Genomic DNA, 22,262 nt, shown 5'->3' with positions numbered 1-22,262 from the left:
GTCATTTGGGCTCATATGAAGGATGCACTCTCAACTGAAACCTGGCCTAGTGTAGCTTCAGTAGGGACAACCCAGAGAATGGCAACGGATGACAAAGTGGGACAAGTAGGGACAAAATGATGACGGCAGAAGGAGGCCTGGATGTGACGCCACGAGCTGGTGTTGGGTGGAGGTGGACAAGAGGAGCTGAGGATAAATCCGTGGACCTCAAAGCCGTGTCTGGGCTTCTGGGATGTAGATCTCGATGCTGTCTGCCCTCTCTGTGGCTGAGTTCTGTCTGAAAGAAGCTGCTCGTTTGGCAGCCATGAGGCGTCTGCGGGCTTCCTGTCGCTGGCGGTCCTGAAGGTCCAGAGAGCGCTCCCGTGTCATGGCACCACGCCCTTTGGGCGGCCTCTTTGGCAGAGGAGGCGGCCACTTCCGCTCCTAAGAACACATAAAGACATGATAGAAGGTTCAATTGCAAGACTTAATATTAAAGTAACATATCCCACAAAACAAGTTGATTCACAGCGGAAAACTACTAATTGTGTGTCTCAAAATGTAGTTAGTGTAGATTAGTCAGATCTAGTCAGTCTTCTATCCGAACAGAATATATAGTAAATTAACTGGTAAATCTAGACAGTAATCTTCAATTACTGCTTTCTCACTGGATGTGAATTGTCTGCAGGATCACACACTGATATTGACAAAAGCAATATGTTTTCTTTATGGCAATTCATTTTATATTGATTTGGAGGTTTTATATCAACAAATTATGGAGTGGTGACATTTCATGAGGACTGTGATAAGTGATGAATGAGTGCAGATTAATTCAATGTTCAATGGAGTTTTATTCACTATAGAGTGTATGGCTTCACCTAAAATGATCTGTAAGCCTCTAACCTGTGTATCATGCACAGATTAAGGCCTAAGTATTAAAGCTTTGAGACACAGGTCACCTGAAAATAGAAAAGGCTGAAATCTAAAAATCTGAACACACTGATATGAAATAATTTTTTTAAACAAAGTAAGCTTTTCTGCTGGTGTTGGTATGAAAGCAAGCCTGCCTTGAAGGAGAGAAGCCAAATACCAAACATCTGTGTCATTGTTCAGGCACGGCTTCATGGAGCTTGCAATGTGCCTGCTGGAGGTAAAAAAAAACAACAACCCAAACTCTGTCACAACTACAACTGTAGCATGAAGATAATTATATGAGTGCCCTAAAGGATCTTGTCTATCTCTAAAAACACATTAACGTCTAAATGTGCTTTTTACAACTGCGGCTCGTTCATCCAGAAGTACCATTCGAAGAAATGTGCTTTCATTTAAGCTGCATGATATAGACGATATAACTGGGTAGTTTAAGATTCTAAATGTTATGTATAGGCTTTATCTTCTGACTATTTATGTATTGCCATCTGCTAATAATCTAATCAATTTTAATTTTGCACTGTAATTTAGTTCAAAATCTGCTATTAAAATAAAAACTTACTGGACTTTCATATACACTGTATATCTGCCCATTTCTCCATCCAAACTCTATGAAATCATATCTACAGCCAAGTGGGACAGTTACAACTATGTACTTAAATTCAGTCAATACATACATTTCTTTTATTTGTTTGTTTTTAGGTTACAAATAATTTCAGCAGATGTAGCACCACTAGTACTTGTTCTTATGTCAATGGTGCAGAATCTTAAAATGATGCTATCTGTATGAATTTTCATTTGTAGAACTGGTTTGACATCACCATATGCTGGTGACCCTACTTTGTCTTACATTTCCACAGATATAAGAGGCAGCTATTATCATAATGTGGATCAGACAGACAGGATAAATTATTCTGGACACACATCCAATGATTTGAATGGGAAAACAAGCTTTTTAGAGGATGTTACTAGCTGCCTACGCTGAGCTGATATTGCCTCCTTATTTTGTCCCTGCAGTGTTATGATAAGAATGAGCAACCTCCTGCTGGTCACAAGCCTAAAAAAAGGAAGGCGAATGCTGTTTCCACCAAAGCTGAACAAGTTCATCTGGAGACCATTAAGACTAATTATTATGAGTGTGTGAAACCCTAGGAAGACAGTTTTTACCTTCTTCTCTGGGCTCTCCACCAGCTGCCACTGGTTGCTCTTGATCTGCTGCAGCTCATCAAACTTGGCAGTGACGTCATCGATGGAAAGCTGCAAGAGGTCCCAGAATCCTGCCAGGTCCTGAGATGTGGGTCTGGGCATGGCACTGGGGTCCTGCAGAGGCGGTGGGTGAGTAGGTGAAGAGCAAGAGTTTTTTGAATGAAGATTTCACATTTTTGTCATGTGCAGGATTACTAAACATTTAGACCCTATTAGTAAAGAATTGGTACTAGTTCGTTTGTTTAAGTGTATATATAAAATAGAAATAGATATTTGACTACAACTACCAAACAAGTCATTAAAACTACACCTGACTTTCAGGAAATATTGCTGCTAGTGTGCTTAGTCAACATCTTCACTTCATCCCTGCAACCACTGGGTGGCAGTGCAGAACCAACATTGCTTCATAGCCTCACCTCACATTACAAAGTTTTCTGGGTCCATCCTTCAACTGCCTTAAATGACCTTTTGTTAAATAACAGCAGAGTTGGTAGACTGTGTGCTTGATCTACCCTTTATTACAAAACACATTCTTAGGGCTGCCATATTTCATTATCTATTAATCTTCTTTTTTTTTTTTAAATCTCAATTAATCGATTAGTTGTTTGGTCCAGAAAATGTCAGGAAATTGAAAGATGTTGATCACTGTTGCCCAAAGCCCAATGTCACATCCTCAAATGTCTTGTGTTGTCCCAACCAGCAGTCCACAACCCAAACATATTGAGTGTACTGTCATAGAAGACAAAAAACCCCCCAGAAAATATTCACATTTGACAAGCTGAAATCTAAGAATTTGGTCATTTTCTTCTTAAAAATGACTCAAAATGAGTAATCAATTATAAAACTGCACATTTTATGCTGTAATTTAATTTTCTAATTCGGTTTTTCCACATTATCACTATTATGATGTGGTGTAAAGTGATAAGCACAATTCACACAGCCATGTACTCATTACCACAGTCAAGTAAACAAATAATGAGTGTAAAGTCAGATCATGAAACGGTCAATCAAATCAAACGATAAAGCACCTTCAGAGCTATTTATAGACATCATGCAGTTCCTCTTATGTCCAGCAGAGAAACAGAGTCGTTCTCTCCACGCACGTCTGAAAGCTCGGGGCAATCTAAGGCTTGTCGCTACCGATGTTAGACTTAATTCATCATCCTATTATCTATGTGGAGAGAGGGAGAGCGTGCGCCCCGAAACCATCCAAAAAAGAGCAGCAGCATGACGAGTTAAGATATACACACGAAGGCACACAAAAAACAACGCGAGGCAGTGGGAGAGCAGGCAGGCACATTTCTACCACCTCCACAAGGTTTTGCATTTCATTTAAAAAAATTTGCTTAGAAAGGTGTGATTAAGTGCCTGCCTGTCTCTTTCACCGTCTCTCTCTACTGTATCTCCACAAACATTCCCACTTATGACACTACCTTTTTCTAATATATGCTGACTCTGTGAGTACTTAGCATTAGAAAAGCTATAAATTTGCAGTCGACGTGACATGAGGGCTAAACAGTGAGACAGTGTGGCAGTCCATTATTCAAACTCTGAGATCCCATTCAAACTGCTGCCTCTTTGCATTAATGGATAGCCTCAACACAGGTGTTGCTTCCTATTGGAATTCCCCTTTCGTTTACCACGGGGGTCAATAGCAGCGGAGGGACTGCTTCACTATCGATCTCTGTGGTCTATTTCTGGAAGGCGAACAAGTGCAGCGTCAGACCGAGCATCTTCTCAAAGCTCGGAGAGAAAGAGAAGGCCATCAACAAGTTTGACCCCAATCCATTGTACACTTCTACATAAGACATTAACATCATGTAGGCCGCTGCAGTGTTTTATTCATCACCTACGACATGCTGGTTCGTTACTGATCACTCACCAGATTCTGCTGACAAAGCCAGTAAAACTGCTGAAACTTTTGAGACATTAGGAGCTGAGCACTTCCCACTGCACTCCGGATTTTTCCTAGGACTGCCAGACATAGAGAGAGAGAGAGAATGAGAGAGAGACAGACACAGACAGGTTCAGGTTTTATCACTGACGGTTTGGCAGAGGCCAACATTTTGAGCAATGTCTTTCAGTCTTTCACAAGGATCCAATCTGCTCTAAAATGTATTTAATGATCCAGTGTTTTCATCGTCAACATGACAGCTAATACTGTAAATGTTCACTTAGGCTCTGTGTGAGGGTAAAATACTTATTCTGCCTGCTCTGATTTCAAGATTTCTATCTAAATTGTCTTTGTATATATTCTTAAACAAGAGTGGATTCAATACCAAGTCTCCCTTACAATAATAATTCAGTGTGGCTTAATTCTAGTAATATCAATATGTGGTTATTGTATACTCTTTCATACCACATATCCTTAAAGCATTGGCATTAGACGACAAAAGAAGCACCTGGTTTGACAACAGTGTTTCTCTCAGGACACTCACTCTCCTCCGTGAGGTCATGCTCCTCTGCCTCTCTCTCCATCTCTTTGCACCATCCCTCCAGCCGCTTTGTTTCATTGTGAAGGAGCTGCATAAACCAGCTGCCGTCCCTGCGAAGGGGGGACACTCGGCCTGTCTCGGTGCTCTCCAGGCTGGGTTCAACCAGCCAGGTTTCAGGCTGTGGGCTGGAGGGCCCACTGGACGGCCGGTAGTCTTCCCTGTAACTGAACAGGCCCTGTGTGCGCACCGTACGGATGGCCCCATACTGCGTGGGCGTGCTGGGCTCAGAGTGGCGACCGAAACCGCCACCGAACTGCAGGCCCTTGTCTTCCATGGAGGGAAAGCCCTCCAACTCCAAGTCTGCTTGCACTGCAGTGGTCACACTGTTGGAGCGCTTGAACCTCCCATGCCTGAAAATGTGTAAATGACAATAACAAAGCTGATGTGCGAACCTGAGAACAATTCTACGCTTAAGAATATCAAAGAATAAAGGAACAAATTTGAAAACATGGGCTATGGACACTGCTTCCCCTGTTTGTACCACATACCGTTTTCGATCCTCCACCTGGATACCTATAGAATGGAACTGAGGAATGCCTTTACTTTCAGTCTCAGAGTCTGTCACAGTTTCCACCTGATAAATACAGACAGCAGAACTCACCAATCACAACTGAAATATACAAAATTACAGAAATTTCTCACTCATCAAACAAGGTTCAGGTTTCCATTTTTGTCTTTCATCTAGCAACATGATTGTTAGATGTGCTGGTTTTGGTGGGGGTCGTTCAAGAGAACATAACATAAAAGCACTAGTTAAAAGTTTCCAAAATGATAAAACAGCTAGTTTTACATGCATACAGTATGTTTGTGTTAACGTTTCTCAAACCTACAGGCATCGAAACAAATACCAGAGCCTAACAAGCAGAAAAAGATTTGTCAGTCCCAACCCCTCCTTAAAAAAGAAAAAACAGACCAATATAGAGTATTGTAAAGAAAAAACAGACCAATATAGAGTATTGTAAGATAAGACAAGACTGGTCTGCAGTTTAACTGATTGTCTAAGCCAGTATCATCAAAACATGTAGTTGGATGGATCTAGACAATGACGAGAATAAGATTCAAACCTTACAGATTTTGAAACAAGGGGGACACTACATCTCATTTGAAACTTCTACAAAGTTTGGTGATCTTCTTCAGCTTGGTGGAATTCAGGTTTACTGCTGACACAGTGTGAACCGTAAACAGCTGGACACATTATCCTGGATTTAGCTCAATTACCCAAAGGATTACTTTCTGTGGGCAACATTCAGGAGTAACATGGTCCACACCTGCTGCCCAAGGTTGGAGTTAGCACACAAAACTCAACACCTCCTTATCTTAAAGCAGAGCTATTTATTACAGGCAGTAATGTGATGGGGACCTCACTATCAACTATCTCAGGTGAGGAGAAAACGTGAGCGGCAAAGCTTCCAGATCATCAACTACATCAATGAAAGAAGGAGCGATCCTAAATTACTATTTTCCAGTGCTGCAGTAAGCAGGAATTCAGATTGGAGCAGGTCTTTTTGAATAAGTCTTGATCAGGTAATTGTACATTGTGACATGCAGAAAAGGTCAACAAGACTCCGCAACCTTGTAGAGTACTTCAAACAGATTGGTACTGTACATGTGGGAATTTGTAACACATACGACAAAAAAGGAAAAGATTACAAGATTGATTCATTTGCACCTTTGTGGTTATATTGCCAGTTCGTTTTTAATTCCGTATGCCTGAAGATGTGGAAATTAGTAGGGAACATAGTTTTCTTGTCTTGTAATAATCAATAACAATTGAAACAATTTCATTAAACATATTCCCTGTAGTGCCCTCCTTCTTCGATAATACAAAAATAAATAGATTACATAGTAGGAGTACATTTAGCTGAATAACAGATTACATTTTTTCTTCTGAAACCTGATAGACGGTTTTACTGTGACTGGATTTTACTCAACAGCACTTATGCATAGTAACAATCTGATTATCAAAATGTGAAAAGGTGGAATTATCCTTTCAGCCAGCACTAGATGGAAGAAGACAGACGAGATTGCTGCAATTAGTGTGAGAGTGTGGTGACTAAAAAGAGAGCACTCGTGAGTGACATCCTCAGTAATGTTTTTACCTGTATCCCAATAGAGGAACGTGGGGTTTTGAGGTACTCCTCGGCTTTGGAAACCAGCACTGCTTTGTCGCATGTCTGGACAGAGGTGTGGCTGCCCAAAGACGCATGCCTCTTGCCTGCTGCTGATTCCATGGCCATGGTGACTGCCTTGGTGCTGTCCAGGCTGTCTGTGGAGCTGTAGATGGGACGGCCGAGGCTATCCGTGGTCCACAGACCGCCCCGTGGATGCCTGCCCTCCTGGTAGGCATCTTGGGTGGACTCTGTACTGCTCTGGGCTGTCACAGAGATAAGAGGCTTGGTGGTGGTGCGCGGGGGCACAGGAGGTGGAGTCTTCTTGTAACTGGGAGGATATGATACCGCTGGATAGCACAAGCAGGATGAGAGGACGAGGACAAGGCAAGACAAGGGTAGAGGATAAATCAAAAACATGAGAATGAAAAATGTGGCCAGAAGCTGCAGTCGACCAGTATCACAGTGTGTGATAGAAGAGCGTCATAGCATGATGGGGGATTAGGCACCAGGGTACTTAAGCACTTAAAGCAAGGGAAATGTCAGTAAGGTGAAAAGCAACAGCAGCTTTGTAATATGTCTCTGATTATTGGGGAAGTGCAGTGAAGGATTATGGGAAAGATTGCACATTCAAGTGCAAATGTAATCTGATGGTGATTGATCCAGATGGACCTCACAGCAGAGTTTTAAAAATATACCAACTTCACTGGATAACACTGGGTAAATAAGGCATAAAAAATAGTTGCGTGTCTGTTATTTAGTGCACTAAGAATTAGTTGAACTGCCTACATCTTGTCTGTTTTTCTAAGCATGAAATTATCAATACCTCCTAAATTGTGGGAGTAACTATAAGCAGAGCTCATATTTCAAAACTTGCAATTAATGTTCGTGAAAGCCAGTGAGTGCAGACACCATAGATCCATTTGCAGACATTACATTGACAAATGTGAAACTTATTTTTGAAAAAACCTGCCTGAATGAATAATACTGCTTTTTAAAGATGCTATTAGTGTCTCATAAACCAACTGCTACTTGTCAGTTTGAACCAGTTAAAGGACTCAAGTCTGTCTGAATGACAATAATGAGTAAATAAAACATCTGTTTTAAGATACTGCAGCACAGTTTGCTACACTCATTTAATAATTTGCTCAAATCTGGCAAACAAAATAAGTTTATGTTCCTTCCTATGTTAAGCATAATGTTCAACATAAGAATGAATATGCATGAGTTTATCTGAAATGATAACTTTAGGTTTTCTGGATTGAATAAAAGATTTTATCTGAAGCACAAAGAAAATCAGCATGAATCACAGAGAAGAATGAATCATAGCTCACAAGTATGAGCTGTGTTAAGACAGCAACATAATGGCCATTATGAGCACTCAGTCATTCACCTCTACAGTGCTTATGACAATTCATCCAGTCAGCCACTTGATGCCTCCCATTCTGTCACCCATTCATCCATTAATTTGTATAAATCAATAGTTAGACTACTGAATAATACTGAAAGATGGTTGTGAATGCACACTCATGCACACATATTAATGTGAACAGGTGCAGAAAGAGCACCAAACTAACACACACACACACACACACACACACACACACACACACACACACACACACACACACACACACACACACACACACACACACACACACACACACACACACACACACACAGTCGTGATTCCATCACTTCAGAGGAAAGAGACTGGAGACTTATCCTAACCTTAACCATAACTGCCTAACCCTATACCTTAATATAACACTAAACTAACCTTAAATTTAAACCTCACCCCCAAATTAATGATTTATACACGCACACGCACACACACACACACACACACACACACACACACACACACACACACACACACACACACACACACACACACACACACACCACTTTGGATTACAGGTAATTAAGTTAAATGAGAAATAAGAAACCACAGGGAACTCAGTTAAGCTAAATACAGTCACAGACTTGACTTCTTTCCAACTTGAAGGGGATGCAGCTCTGCAAGACACAGTGGGTGGATACCAAAATAAAAAGAGCACAGTGACTCAAGCAGTACGCAACTCCACACATCCTATTTTTTTTTACATAGTCTACCCACTTGACTTACATTAAAAATGGAAAATGTTACAGATTCGTCTGTACATGAAAATGCTGAAATTATGAATCTATTTTCATATCAGATATATCAATTACTACTAAGCGTCACATAATCCCCATTCAGTCATACACTATACTCGATGCTCACCTGAATTAACTGACTAGAAACACATTTGTTGCCTTACACGCCTACATTATGTTTTGGGAATAATTAGCCAATTATTTGTTTAGGTTAATGTTGTTTAGAGAAGACGTTTAATTTGCCGACTTCTCCTGGGCTGTCGTATCACCACATAATAGGCTTCTGGGAGAACTGCCTCACTCAGTACGAAAAAAAGAAAAATCACTTTGTAGTGCAATAACATTGACTGGACAGCAGATGTCCTCCTATAGACTATATATCATGCAATTAAACATTTATCTTCAGTAGGAAATACTAAATTTAGTTAAATTGCTCAAAACTTGTTTGTCTTGCTTGTACAGTTATTTCATTGTATGTTACTTATGTTAATAGGATCTGTACAATAACGTCTTTATTATCTAATTTTTCATTAAACTACATGTATTTGACAGAAGCAGTTACTAGTTTAATTGCAGATTAAGCCTTTACATACAAAACATATGATTAGATAAGTAAATATATCGCAGTGTTATGGATTAAACTAACAATACATACTGTTACTAATCTCAAACTGAAATGTGCAGTCATAAAGTACAATATGTGTTGAATAAGATAACCTCTGTAAATGTCTTCTACACAAGTGTCCTTCATAGAGTATGGACAGGGGAGTGTTTTGAGCTTATAATATGAATTTAATTGAAAAGAGTATAAGGTGGAGATTAAGAATGGATTTTTAAAATTGAGTCAGTGACACCTAACATTTGTCCAATCAACACCTGCTTTCAGATATAATGGTTAAAAGAAAAATCCCCTCCAAATATCAAAAACAATATTTGAACAGCACCAAGTCTGGGCCCATTCAAATCATCATACTATATTTTAGAACAATTACTGCCTCATTAACAACAAGGAAAAACTATTCAAAGCTTCAAGATGGTAAATAATATCTCTTCCTCAGGATGAAAGTTCAGCCTCTTTTAAGACTCATTTTGCATACAAACAAATCCCACAGGGAATTCAGATATAGAATAGGGAGAAAAATCCAATATTGGCGCTGACAGTAAAGCCAGCCTATGCCCGAGTGGGGTCAGAGGCTTTAAGTAAGTAAGTCTAACTTTTTCTCCACTTGAAAAGTTCCTGCTCTCTCCACCTACATGTAAGGCTGACCCACAGTTTAACTGAAATGCTACATAATGCTCAACACACTAGGGGCCCTCAGACACATTGTTAACTGAGTGGATATCGAATAGGCAAATGGAGGGAAAGTGTTAGACATAGACAAATAAATGTTCATAATTACAGCATGTTTTTCTTTAAAATACTGCAGTTTCAGCTGACAGTTTGGCCAATGTGATCCAGCAAAGTATCCTGTCCTTCGTAGTCAGTTATGCCCAGCTATGTTTGGATTTGATTGTTTGGCTAAGCACTGCTGCACCGTTAAGTCAACAGACCCACACACTGCAGGTGCAGCCGAGACTAAATGGACCTGAATGTCGCGCTATTAAATTGTGCTGTTTCTCTTTCTTAAATGTATTTGTAGTAATACCAGTAAACAGTAAGGATCCTGGTAAGTCTGCACAACAGGTATTCTTATCATATTATCAGTCTCCTTCAGCTCAGAGGCAGAGACATGCTCCAGCATCGAAACACAAAATAACCAAATCTAGACTTTATTCTCATGTAATTGTCATTATTTAATATCATTGCACTCTGAATAGTTTTTAGTTTGCACTGTTGGTTGGACAAAACAAGAAATTTGAAGATTTGGAAAACTTGTTATACTTTTAACTGATACTTTCAGACATTTTGTACTTTACACATTTAATCAAATTAATCAATTCAATCAAATAATACTCAACAGCAGGGCACATTTAAGTGTAGCCTACTTTTGTGTCGATATTTTTTTTGAAGTGTGTAAAAAACCTGAAAATGTAAGCTACAAGAGTGCACATAATGTTAAATACTCTGGGGGAGCAGTGATTATGAAGCTTTTATATTTAGGAAGATTAATGTTACTGACTGAATTCATCCTCACTAACCACAGTTGCTGGATTTAAACGGTTGAAATATCAAGTCCTCCCTATAAACTTCTCAAACCACTTCCGCAGCAGAGTTGACTTGTCCTCTCTCACCTATCACGTCAGTCTTGGTCAGTCACGTGTCTATTTTAGCCGACACGCCCCCTTATTGGCGCCATTTTGGGTGTAAATAAACTGCAGGAGGAGCAGTTCTGTAAAGTCCCTGTCACTACCTCAAACCCGCTAAATTTGAGAAGCAAAATAAAACGAGAAAACAAACGTATGCCAGGGACTGTCTTTTGGCTAAATGATCTTCTATTAACAAAGTGAATACATACAAGCTAACAACAAACAGCTGGAGTGCAGACGCAGCATTGCTACCTTGGATATTACAAACTATGTTCACGGTTTAAGAGCTTATTGCGAAAAGTTCAGAAACTACAAGTGCTTTGAAGCCGACGGATATTTCGTCAATGGCCGGGTGCAGTTCAGGACCTCTTTACGTTTTGACCGCTGCAACACTGTCATGACTGCAAAGGTAAGTCAAGTCTGCTCAGCGTGTCAGCCTTGAAACCATGGCTGGTTTCTTGGTTTATTTTAAGCATGAACATAAAAGAGTCATAGACATTAAGGTTGGACGATGTCAACATGGACTGTAATGTAAGACTGTAGTTGTCGTTCATGTCTCTCCTCTGCTGCACCTGGACAGAAACAATTGGCGCCAACATACATGACAGCAAAATGCAGCAGACACTCACACCGAGCTGAAATGAAACGAGTGCACATACATTAGTAAATAGCATAAATGAGCAGTCTCTACTGCATTTTGCTGTGAATTATGGTCGTTGTTCACAACCATGGGCGTCGCAGCCATTAAGGTTATATGAGAAAATATATGTCTAAAATCAGTGCATAAGTTTATCCACTCAGTGCTGTTGTTAGAGCGCCAAGTCATTGCTCCATTATCAAATCCACTGCTTGCTTATTGGTACTCAGACTGAAGGTGGGTCATACACTGTCACAACAAAATGCTGAGGACATTGATATGTGTGAAGTGACTGAAAATCAAAGCTTATTTAACTAAATGTTGGTATTTGTTCACCTGTTGCTCACAGCCTTTTTGTTATTGTTATTATTGTGTGTTTTAAGTCTTAAAACACACTGACAGCAGCCTGGCTGTTAGTTTAGCTAACTGTTAAAAAATCATGAGGCTGATGCACTCCTCATGCCTAAACCTAACCAACCTACAAAGTGAACGAGTACTAACCAATCAGAGGCAAAGTAGTGGGTCAGGACTTCAGCATCCTAGGAAAAATATTTGGCTTACCATGGAGTGACAAAAAAGTAAAGTTTTTATCAGCATTATATTTAGTTTTATTTTAGAATAGAGTGTTTAGAACTTGTGGAGTTTAGGAATTAACAGGAAAATGCTGTTGGCGAGGTAGGACACGTTTTTGAGGACGCTTATTAGATATAAGAAACAACAACCAGAAACAACACTTACTGTCAAGTGACAAAGAAAAGCTAATTGGTTTCAGCTAGCATTAACCAACTCTCATATTTTGTTTTTAAAAGTGTTGGGAACATGCCCAGCTAATGGATGGACATATTGGGTAAATGTTGCTGAACTGGTCATAAACGTTTTTAAGGATGACTTCTTGTTTTCTTTTCTTTTCTTTTTTTTTTTTTTTTTTTTACAGTGAGAGCAGTTAGCCCCCAAATCCATTTTTAACATTTACTGTGAAGTAAGTTGACCAACATTACGTTATCTGATGCTAGTTACAACTGCACTTTCAGCTCTGCAAAAGGATCAAGCTACAAACTCTTCAGAGGCGCCTGTCAAGTCTTCAGCAAGTGAGTATTTAATATTCACACCATCAGTTTTCAAATCAGATAAATGTCATAATTAGAAAGAGGCAAAACAGAAGTACAAATGAAAAGTAACAACATTAAAAGTAAGGCTGCTACTACTGATTATTTTCATCTGCCAGTTATTTCCTTTATAATTTGATAAATCATTTTGTCCTTAAAAAGTCAGAAAATGGTGGGAAAAAAATGGATTACTCAATGAATTATAATTTTCCAGACACCAGGTGACAAATTTAAATTGCTTGTTTTGTATGACCAACAGTCCCAAATATATTCTGTTCATTAAGAAAGAAAAGCAGAATTTGACTTGCATTTTAGTGGCATGTTTAGCATTTTTGCTTTAAACATTACTGAACTTATTGTGAAATTTCTGTTGATTTACTTGTCAACTTAATTTAGTAATTGTTTCAATTTTTAATGTTAAAATAGTGAAGTTGTGCTGTTGTTTATTTTTTACTGTATTCACAGTATTTACCACAAAGAGATGATGCTACATTTCCTTTTATGTACTTTTCTGTTTTCCTCCTGTTTTTTAAACAAAAATAGCTGGACCCCTTTAGCTACACCCATGGATGTATGACTGCAACTGAAATATAGTTTGCAATAGTGCTGTTATGGATGAAAGGATAAGAGATGGAGACAGACTGGTACCTGGGGGTGGCTGAGCACGGTCCACGCTGCAGGAAGTAGGGAGACGAAACTGAATCCCTGCAAGGAGCAAGCAACACCAGTTATAGAGGGCAGAAGCAGGTATGGAACAGAATAATGCATACCTACTATGAATCATACCTACCAAAACTGACTCCAAAGCATCTAAAGCTCATTACAAATATTTATAGGTATGTTTTTTCTATGCTAACATAGTTGTTAAGTCAATCAGTCAGGGGAAAGAGAGAAACACAGATATGCTAGATATGCAGTGTTAGAAATGGGTCACAGAAATGTATTTTTCTTAATATTGAATGTACAGAGTTTGTGAGCCAACTTTAAAGGAACTGCACATTACCAGTACAAATTTAATATAAATGATTTATATTTGAAGTCATATTTTTACAAACTTCAACAGTGCTACAGGTGTCTTCATCAGCTAAGAAATCAGGAAAATATGCTTATTGCTGATATGCTCATTATCCAGCATTAGTTGTGTTTCTGTCTCAAAATGTAAACATAGTATGGTACTGACAAAAGTTGCAACTTGATGGGCAATGCTCACACGCAACTATTCCCTCAAAAGTTTTCTTAACCTTGTTTGCCTGGAACATTTTAATCTGTTTTTCTTATACTAATGGTATCACAGTGAAAACAAGGGAGTGGCAAGAAATGACCCAAAATGGAATATTACCAAATTAATGCCAAAGTTGCTGAGAATTTTGCCCATCCGCATTAACTGAATACTTTGCCCGTGTATCATGATCTAAAGATCAATCCATACTTATCAGGCTGGGCTGAATTGGTAAGTCAGTAATGCACCAATAAAGACAACATGAGATAACATGCATCATCTGAATCTGAGAACAGACAGCTACACTTCTTCATAATGTATACAGGTATAAGACAAAGAGCAGAAATCATCAAAACATTAGTATGAAAGTCAAGTAAAATTTGGAATTGCTGGATTTACTGAAATTGATCTATTTAATTCCAATAAATCATCTATTATTGATATTCAAAATAGAAGGATAATTTACTTTTACTATCAGTGAAAAATATAAAAAGAAAATTTCAGTGTTGAGATATTTAATTTAAGTTTTTCAGCAGCACAATGATATCTCCTGACAGCATACTGTAATATTCTGAGTAGAAAGTCAACAAAAAAAGTCACGTACAGACAAAAACTGAGAAGAAGAGACAGAGACAGTCATTATAACAGACTACTGAATTAGCCACTCCATATGTGGAAGGAAATGCCACAAACATGAATTTGAATTGGAACATGTAAGTCTCTGTCAAGTGGCTCTTTTTTTCATTGTTGTTGTTATTGTTTTTTTTTTTATAGATCTAACAGAAAATAGGTTTAGACAGTAGGAACACAGACAATTAGACGAAACGGGCAGAGATACCCAGACAAAGAACATGTTTTTAAACTGGAAAACAACACATTCTATTCTTTTTTTCTTTTCTGGACTACAACAATTTAATATGTTGAAAATAGTCACATGCTGTATTACGTATTCCCAAATTTTAAATCATATACGTATGGTTATGACAACGCCACTGAAAGTCAGTTTACTGCCTTTAAATCTCTTTATATTTGGTTGTATGAGATTAAGTCACACTTTATATAAAGTGCAAGTACAGTCCTTGACTTATAATATACAGTAATTATAATAATTATAGGAAAATGTGTTTATAATTACATCTCATGTTCACATTTTGCCCTAAAGGTATGTAGTTGAGTTGCAGTTCCTATAAAACTATAGTACTTTATGTAAAGTGTGACCTAATATCATTTCATAATAGTTTTTGAGCAGAGAATATTTAACAGACCTTCAATCGTGCTTTTTCAAAAAGACCACTCAAACCTTTTGCTCCTTTGTGATCAAGACTTAAATTTCAGAAAAATCGTTGCAAAAGTTCTGACAGTCTCTCCTCTCCATCCGTCTCCCTCCATTTGTGCCAGGCTGTCCTTGCCATAGTTGTGGACTCAGACTGGCAAAGAGGCTGCTCATACTCAGGTCAGGGTGGGTTGTGGCTCAATGATGTGCAATGACTTTACGAACTGCTTTCATGAGCATGGGGGCTGAAGATGTAACAACGTGAATGTGAAGTCTCAGTAAACGCCTTGTTTGTTAAACTCAGTATTTATTCATTCTAAAAACAATTTTACGATCTAGCTTCAATCCATCCTTGCGAGAGTACTGGGAAAATGACATATTACTTTTATCTGACTAAATATATTGCAAGATCCTTAGTAGTTTAAAGGCTAAAAATCACAGCCTACAATTGCCTAAAGTATCTCACTCCTTAACAACTTTGTATAGTTCAAAGCATTGTTTCTATTTTACAATATTGCATATGTGTAAGCTTTTTTACAAAGCCCATGTAGTGTGTATATCACCAGTCATAGTCAGAACATCTTTAATGCAAAAAAAGCCTTAAAAACCCTATATAGATGATTACTGTAGATCCTGAATTGCATCATTAAAAATGTATACTCAGTGATTGACACCACTATTAATTGTTAACCAGTACTTACTTGCGTGCTGAAAAAGTGTGAAGTGTCTCCTGAACATTTTTGTTCAAAATAATTCCCTCCTATTTTCCAAAATATTTAATGTTCTCATCTAAATGCCATTTCTTTAGTGTGTGCTCAAAAGACACACATTTTCATAGGCTAAATAAATTATTTGTTAAGTGAAAAAACACTGCTTTAAAAGAAAGAGCACTGTATAAGAGGAATTTATTCTTTTTCCTACCAATGTTGCTAAACCTGGCTCAACTATTGTAAAGGCCAAGGATCGAGCTTGAGCATGGCAGTGGTGGATTTTAAAGATGGTCAAGTGGATGGATTGATTAATGGATGGATGAATTAATTCAATAAGTATGGGTGATTTGACAGTGGACAACTAGCAGGATTTAAGGGTGTGTATTGGTCAATAATCCCAGCTGATTCTGCTGGATTTCCAAAATTTAAAAAGTTGGTAGTTGTAGTTGTAGCCCTTTTTTTGAGAGCTGTACAGTAAACAAACATGTTGTTTATAGCCACATACATATATACATACAGTGGTGATGCCCCCATGGATGCAAGGTGGATTAACCTTTTATGTATGATATATCACAACAAACCAATACAAATCAATTGCCTCTAAGTATCATTTCAACAAACCCTCTTGTCATTTTCCTTTACTCCATTGACAAAGTAGTGTTTGGCATCCCAAATAAATGCACCAAAAAGCAAATATTTTCCAAAACTTAAGATTAAAATTAAAAGTAACTTAAACAAAAGACCCACAGCGGGCCCAAGAGGCTTGATATTCATCATGAAAGTGTGAACAAAGAACTTCTGAAGCCATTCTTCTATTGTTAAAGTCTTACGAGAAGAGAGTTTCAAAAGAGAACAGTTTGTCTTGATTGTGGCAGTAGAGTAAAAGCCAACTGCCTGTTAAATTAAAATATCTTGTATATGCAAAGAAGACGTATTGGTTGGAGACTATATATGCTCTCTCCCTAATGTAAAGAATTTGACTAGAAAAGATGTTGCTTCACAAAAAGCATTTGTCATTTATGGACCTGAATTTCAACATAATTTTTAATATCTTTAATATATGCCTCTGGACCAGAGCATTGGACAGACTGAACGACTGACAGATAGATGGACATGACCATCTAAGACCTCGACTGAAAATGGTGCCATTCAGATAACTTTGTTACTGTCCAACAATGGCTTTCCCAAACTTTGCCGCCAAATATAAATATTTCATAATGATTATTGGAATAACATTTTAGCCCACACAATATAGTTTTTTTTTTCTTCTTTTTTTAGAGAATTGCATTCAAGACCATGTAAAATCATTTATGAAACCAATAGCAAGTGCTGTTTACAGTATAATACTTTACCTACCAAGTAAATTCTCACTATACTATGTAGAATTTGTGTAGATTGCAATCATGTGATTGTGTTTACTATCCACTCAATCAGCCACCACCTACTAAATCATCCAAGTCTCTATTTCACACCACAGGGACTACATGAATACAAACCTGAGTTTTCAGATACATGTTTTTGTTGTGGCATAGAGGATGGCTTGTTTTTTGCATTGCACTTGGTCATGTACAAAACTTAATACTTTCTGGTAAGACGTCTTTAATATCATAATAAAACTTTCAGGATTTAACTTCCTATTGGATCTGCAATTTGCTTATTGGGGAATCTTACAACTATTAGTGCACATTCAAGAAACTTTGAAAAAAGTTTTTAGAAATAGTTTTATGCGTTATCAGGAGGAGTATAGCAATGACATGGATGTCTGATTCCCATCTCATTAAAGTTAGATGGGTTTTGCAAATGAATAATTGCATTATACTCTATAGAGAAAAGAGCCCATACTCAGAAATTAATGCAACACCTTTCTAAAGATATGACAACTCTATGTGACCTATATGGACACGTTGCCCACACTTGTATCAGTCATTTGAATTCATTATTTATCTATTTATCTTACGGCTGTCAAAGTAAACACGTTAATGGAACAGCGTTATTTTTTTTTAACACGCGATTAACGCACACATGTTCTGTTTGATCCTTGTTCCGGCCTGTAGTTTGGAAATAAGGAAGAGATGCAGCAGTAATGTTTTGGATAACAATCAGAAATTGTTAAAGAAAAGGGGCAAATTCAGTTCCAAAGCCCTGCCAGATATTCTATCCACAAGACCAAAGTTATTTGCATTACGGAGTCCGTCGAGTCTCAAATACCAGTCGCTGGCCAAGAAGCTGATACAGAGAGACCTCCTCCTGTTTGTCTGATTTACTAAATGTTTGCATCTGTAAAAACGTGTGCAAACATGACATCACCCGCAAAAAAGTTTGCAAGCGGATCTTCTAACGCAGCGTACTGAGGCTTGTGTCTTTCAAATGTGCAAGATAATACGCGCTGTCCATTTAGTATGTTTGCCTTAATGAATATGTAATATGGGGCGTTTCAACCCCAGTGTGCAAAATATAGGGAGGAGAAAATGCAAATATGTTAATTTAACACTCATTGAGATTAACCATACTCGAAGGTTTGCTGACGGTAACCGCGCCTATAAATAACACGTTTGAAGGGCAGGTTTGCACCGGCTGTGCACTGTTACTGTGGAGAGGAGGAGACCGAGATACAATGACATAACGCAGAGAACAGGTTTTTTCCACCTGTGTTAATATTTTTGGTTTTACTAACAACATTGACATTGTCACACGCTCTCACACAGAGAGAGAGAGAGAGAGATGCATAAAGCAAGCATATATATCCAGCATATGTATCCACTCCCATGTTAATAAGACTTGAAAATATCCCTTTTAAGGTGCATTTAGAAAAAAAATAAAAATGTGCTATTAATTTGGATTAATTCGCAGTTATCTCATGACAATCATGCAATTAATTGCAATTAAATATTTTAATCGATTGACAGCCCTAATTTATTTTTATTTTTCAATTTGAATTGACTACTGCCTACTCCTTTTGAGCAAGTTCCTCTCACTTTGTATGTGGGTGGGATAGGGAGGGGTTGATGTTCAAGAGTACATTTAATTGAAATCTTTGTCAAAATCACAACTTCTGAAAGAAACTAACTTTGCTACTAATCTGCAAATGTGTTTAACAACTGTGGCTCGTTCACAATGATGATATTATCTAAAAGCAGCATTGATTTGTGGTGGTTTGTAGAACAAAGCTGTTATGGTGGTCATAACCTGCCTTGCTGCATGCCAGGATATTTTAAAAAACACAGTAATGTGTGCTGAATTTATTCCACTCTGTACGCTTAAAGAAAATGTATAAAATGGTTAAAGCAAGATGGTGAATTGTTACTAATACCAATGAATTTGAACTGAACTGTAATATAACATAAAAAAAGAAAAATAGTTTTATGGAATTTGCAAACGGCTTCATGCATATCTGTTAAGTTATGTTCCAGTTGCACAGACAATATTTTAAATGGAACAATATTCTTGTACCTCACTCTGTTCAAATTCAATAGATATTGTATATGTAAATGGCAATGTGCTAACACAAGGCCAACATGTGTGTTAGTAGCCTACAGTTTTTTGTTCTTTTGGTTTGTTTAACTTATCATCCAGTAATAGTACATAATCATGGAGATTCCACTGGATTCAGTGTGAAAACAGATGAAAACATTAAAATGTAATATACATACTTAGTGAGAGTATGAAAAGCATCTTCAACTTATGATATATCTTATTTCTACCATGTGGAAAATGTTTATGAGTCAGACAAAATGAATGAAAAAATGTATTACAACATATAAAAAAAGATACAATAAAGCGTTTCCCTACCAGACCTACCGTACTCTCTACGCCCCCCTGCTAAGCTACGGACGCCTAAAATTGGGGGGGAAAGAAAAAGAAAAAAATAACAAACAAAAATATGATAGCTTAGTAAGCAATGCATAGAGAGGGTCAAAGTAAAGACACTGTGGCTGGCCCATGCTGTGTATTTCTGGTGTGTTAAAATGTGTGGACAATTCACTATGGATACAAAAAATGCAGTTTATCAGTTTCATTTTTGGATGCCATTGTAAAGCTATGACCCCCATTTTGTGATTTGAATTATCATAAACATAAACATCATGAACATTTTAATCCAATCTTTTATATCAATTTATGAAAAATACATAAGGCCAATAAAAGTTATAAATGAAAGTTCACAAGAAACACCACAACAAGCAAAAAATTAAATAAAAATAGAAACAAAAGTATCACATACTTGTTTCATTCTTTTAACAAAATCAGCATAAGCTAACAAATGCAGGCTTAACTATGGTATTCAAAAGGATGCTTTTTAACTTTGACAAAATCTGATTCACTAAACAATGCAGTCTGAGATCCCTGAAAATTGCAACATGATTGATGCAAAACAGAGAAGCACGTTTTCTCCAAGAAACCTTGAATAAATGCAGGAAGAGCACACAGGGATAAAAAATGATTTATATTCAAGCAGTATTACAGGTTCAGGTGAGATCAGATTCCATCCAAAAACCTTTGTCCAAATAACTGGACATCACAGCGTTGGCACAGTTATTTCATCAGATCTCTGGATGACTAAATGTAAACAAAAACCCATGGGGTAAATGACTACATAACATATTAGATAGACAATTCAGATTCCTTACAAATAATTATATATTTCATTACACAAAATATGGATGCATGGTTACAAAATAATTGTAAATACCCTTTGTCTTTTTCTCCTCGAGTCTTTGTTAAATATATATCTTTCATGTATTTTTTGAAAATAAGATTAATCATTATCTGTATTTCTGCTACATTTCAACTTATTTTAAGGGAAAGGTAATTTCTTTGGGCTAAATGATGACATTGTGAATGAAACACTGGACTAAACTTATTTATAGTGATGGGTGAGTTTCCCTGGCATCAATTGGTCACAAAGATTTGGACTTCAATTGGATATGAATTAGAAGAAATGTTAAGCATTTGTACAGCATTTCAATTATATTATCACTAATATCATATTAGGTTTTGTTTTCAAATTGCCATCATCAGTAAATAAATTGTCAATGTATGATGCACGTATGATTGTGATTTTTTTCTTGCATATAATGTCACAAAGCACATTGATGCTACTAAGCAGGAATCTCAGGAATCTCACAGACAAACCCCTTTTAGTCTACTACTGAAATAGTAGACCAAAATTGGTTAATGTGTAGGATACAACTAAGGCAGCACTAAAACAACCTTTTTAATGTTGCCCGTGGCTCATGCAAAAATAACTAAATAAATAAAATAGCCACCAATAGTTCCGGAAAACACCATTCCATTTCCAGCATTGATGACTTCCACGAAGGCATAACATTAACACCTTATTTATATATCTGCAAATATTTAGATGACATAAAAATATAATAGAGAACAAAGCACTTGCATAGAATGAATGAATGTAGATTGGAGACATCATGATTGGCCAGTCTTCAGCACCTTTTAATTAGTTTGCATTCCCCAAACAATGGGAAAATATGTAAGTAAGGAATGCCCCTGCAGTCCCCTCTTATGTAGTCATTCAAAAAGCAAAAATATGAATACAGGCCTTTCCAAAGTTTTTTTTTTCCATATATATTGTCTATGTACTTATATATTAAAATGATTATAGGCTAAATGTTGTCACAGTCGTATGCCTTCACTGAAATCATTTATGATTTATATTAACCCAGCCTTTGGCTGATCTGTAATGAAAAACTCAACGCTTTAGGTAATAGGTTAAGATCTTTTTTGAAATGAATGTCCTGTATTGCAAATGTTGTGAATGGCATCAATGAATTTGAGCTTATTCCTGACCCACTATTCTTTGTACAAAACCCTCAAGTTCAGAGTTATGGAGTTGCTGCCAAACATTAACAGCAAAACATGCCTTGATATTGTGTTCCTCATAACACATATATTAGATTTTCAAGGCTAATGAATCCTTTAGCTAGTAAGGATTTAAGGTCAGGTTTAATGAGTTACTGTAACAGGTGTGTAGGGTGGAGCTACTGCAATGACTCAAAAGGAAATGTCTGCCTTTTTTCTTTTGTGGCTACAACTTTAATTCTGATATTACCTCTGGTACAACCATGCCACCTTTTCTGTAAGTAATGTCATTTGGTTGTGCAAAAGGGGAAGAAGATCCACTCTCTTTATAAAGTGAGAGATATTGCCTCTCCTTTATCAATAGTCCTTTTTGAAAGGTTCACATTTCAGTCAGGG

At 37.4% G+C, this 22,262-nt stretch overlaps 1 protein-coding gene across 1 annotated transcript in view; it reads right to left on the bottom strand.

Annotated features, from left to right (window-relative positions):
• Nucleotides 1-207: 207 nt before the first annotated feature.
• The window catches only part of dlgap2b (discs, large (Drosophila) homolog-associated protein 2b), a 44,485-nt gene continuing 22,430 nt past the window's right edge, over nucleotides 208-22,262 (bottom strand). The window contains exons 5-11 of the mRNA XM_062436735.1: nucleotides 6,710-7,068; nucleotides 5,099-5,184; nucleotides 4,554-4,960; nucleotides 3,998-4,089; nucleotides 2,077-2,229; nucleotides 1,949-1,951; nucleotides 208-423 (exon numbers count right to left, since the gene is read on the bottom strand). Coding sequence (XP_062292719.1) covers nucleotides 208-423; nucleotides 1,949-1,951; nucleotides 2,077-2,229; nucleotides 3,998-4,089; nucleotides 4,554-4,960; nucleotides 5,099-5,184; nucleotides 6,710-7,068 — 1,316 coding nt within the window. The remainder of the gene's footprint in view (nucleotides 424-1,948; nucleotides 1,952-2,076; nucleotides 2,230-3,997; nucleotides 4,090-4,553; nucleotides 4,961-5,098; nucleotides 5,185-6,709; nucleotides 7,069-22,262) is intronic.

Source organism: Scomber scombrus, chromosome 17, assembly GCF_963691925.1.
Source record: "Scomber scombrus chromosome 17, fScoSco1.1, whole genome shotgun sequence".
Lineage (NCBI taxonomy): Eukaryota > Metazoa > Chordata > Actinopteri > Scombriformes > Scombridae > Scomber > Scomber scombrus.
The sequence above is the reverse complement of the archived record's forward strand: the minus strand, read 5'-3'. Positions and strand labels throughout refer to the sequence as shown.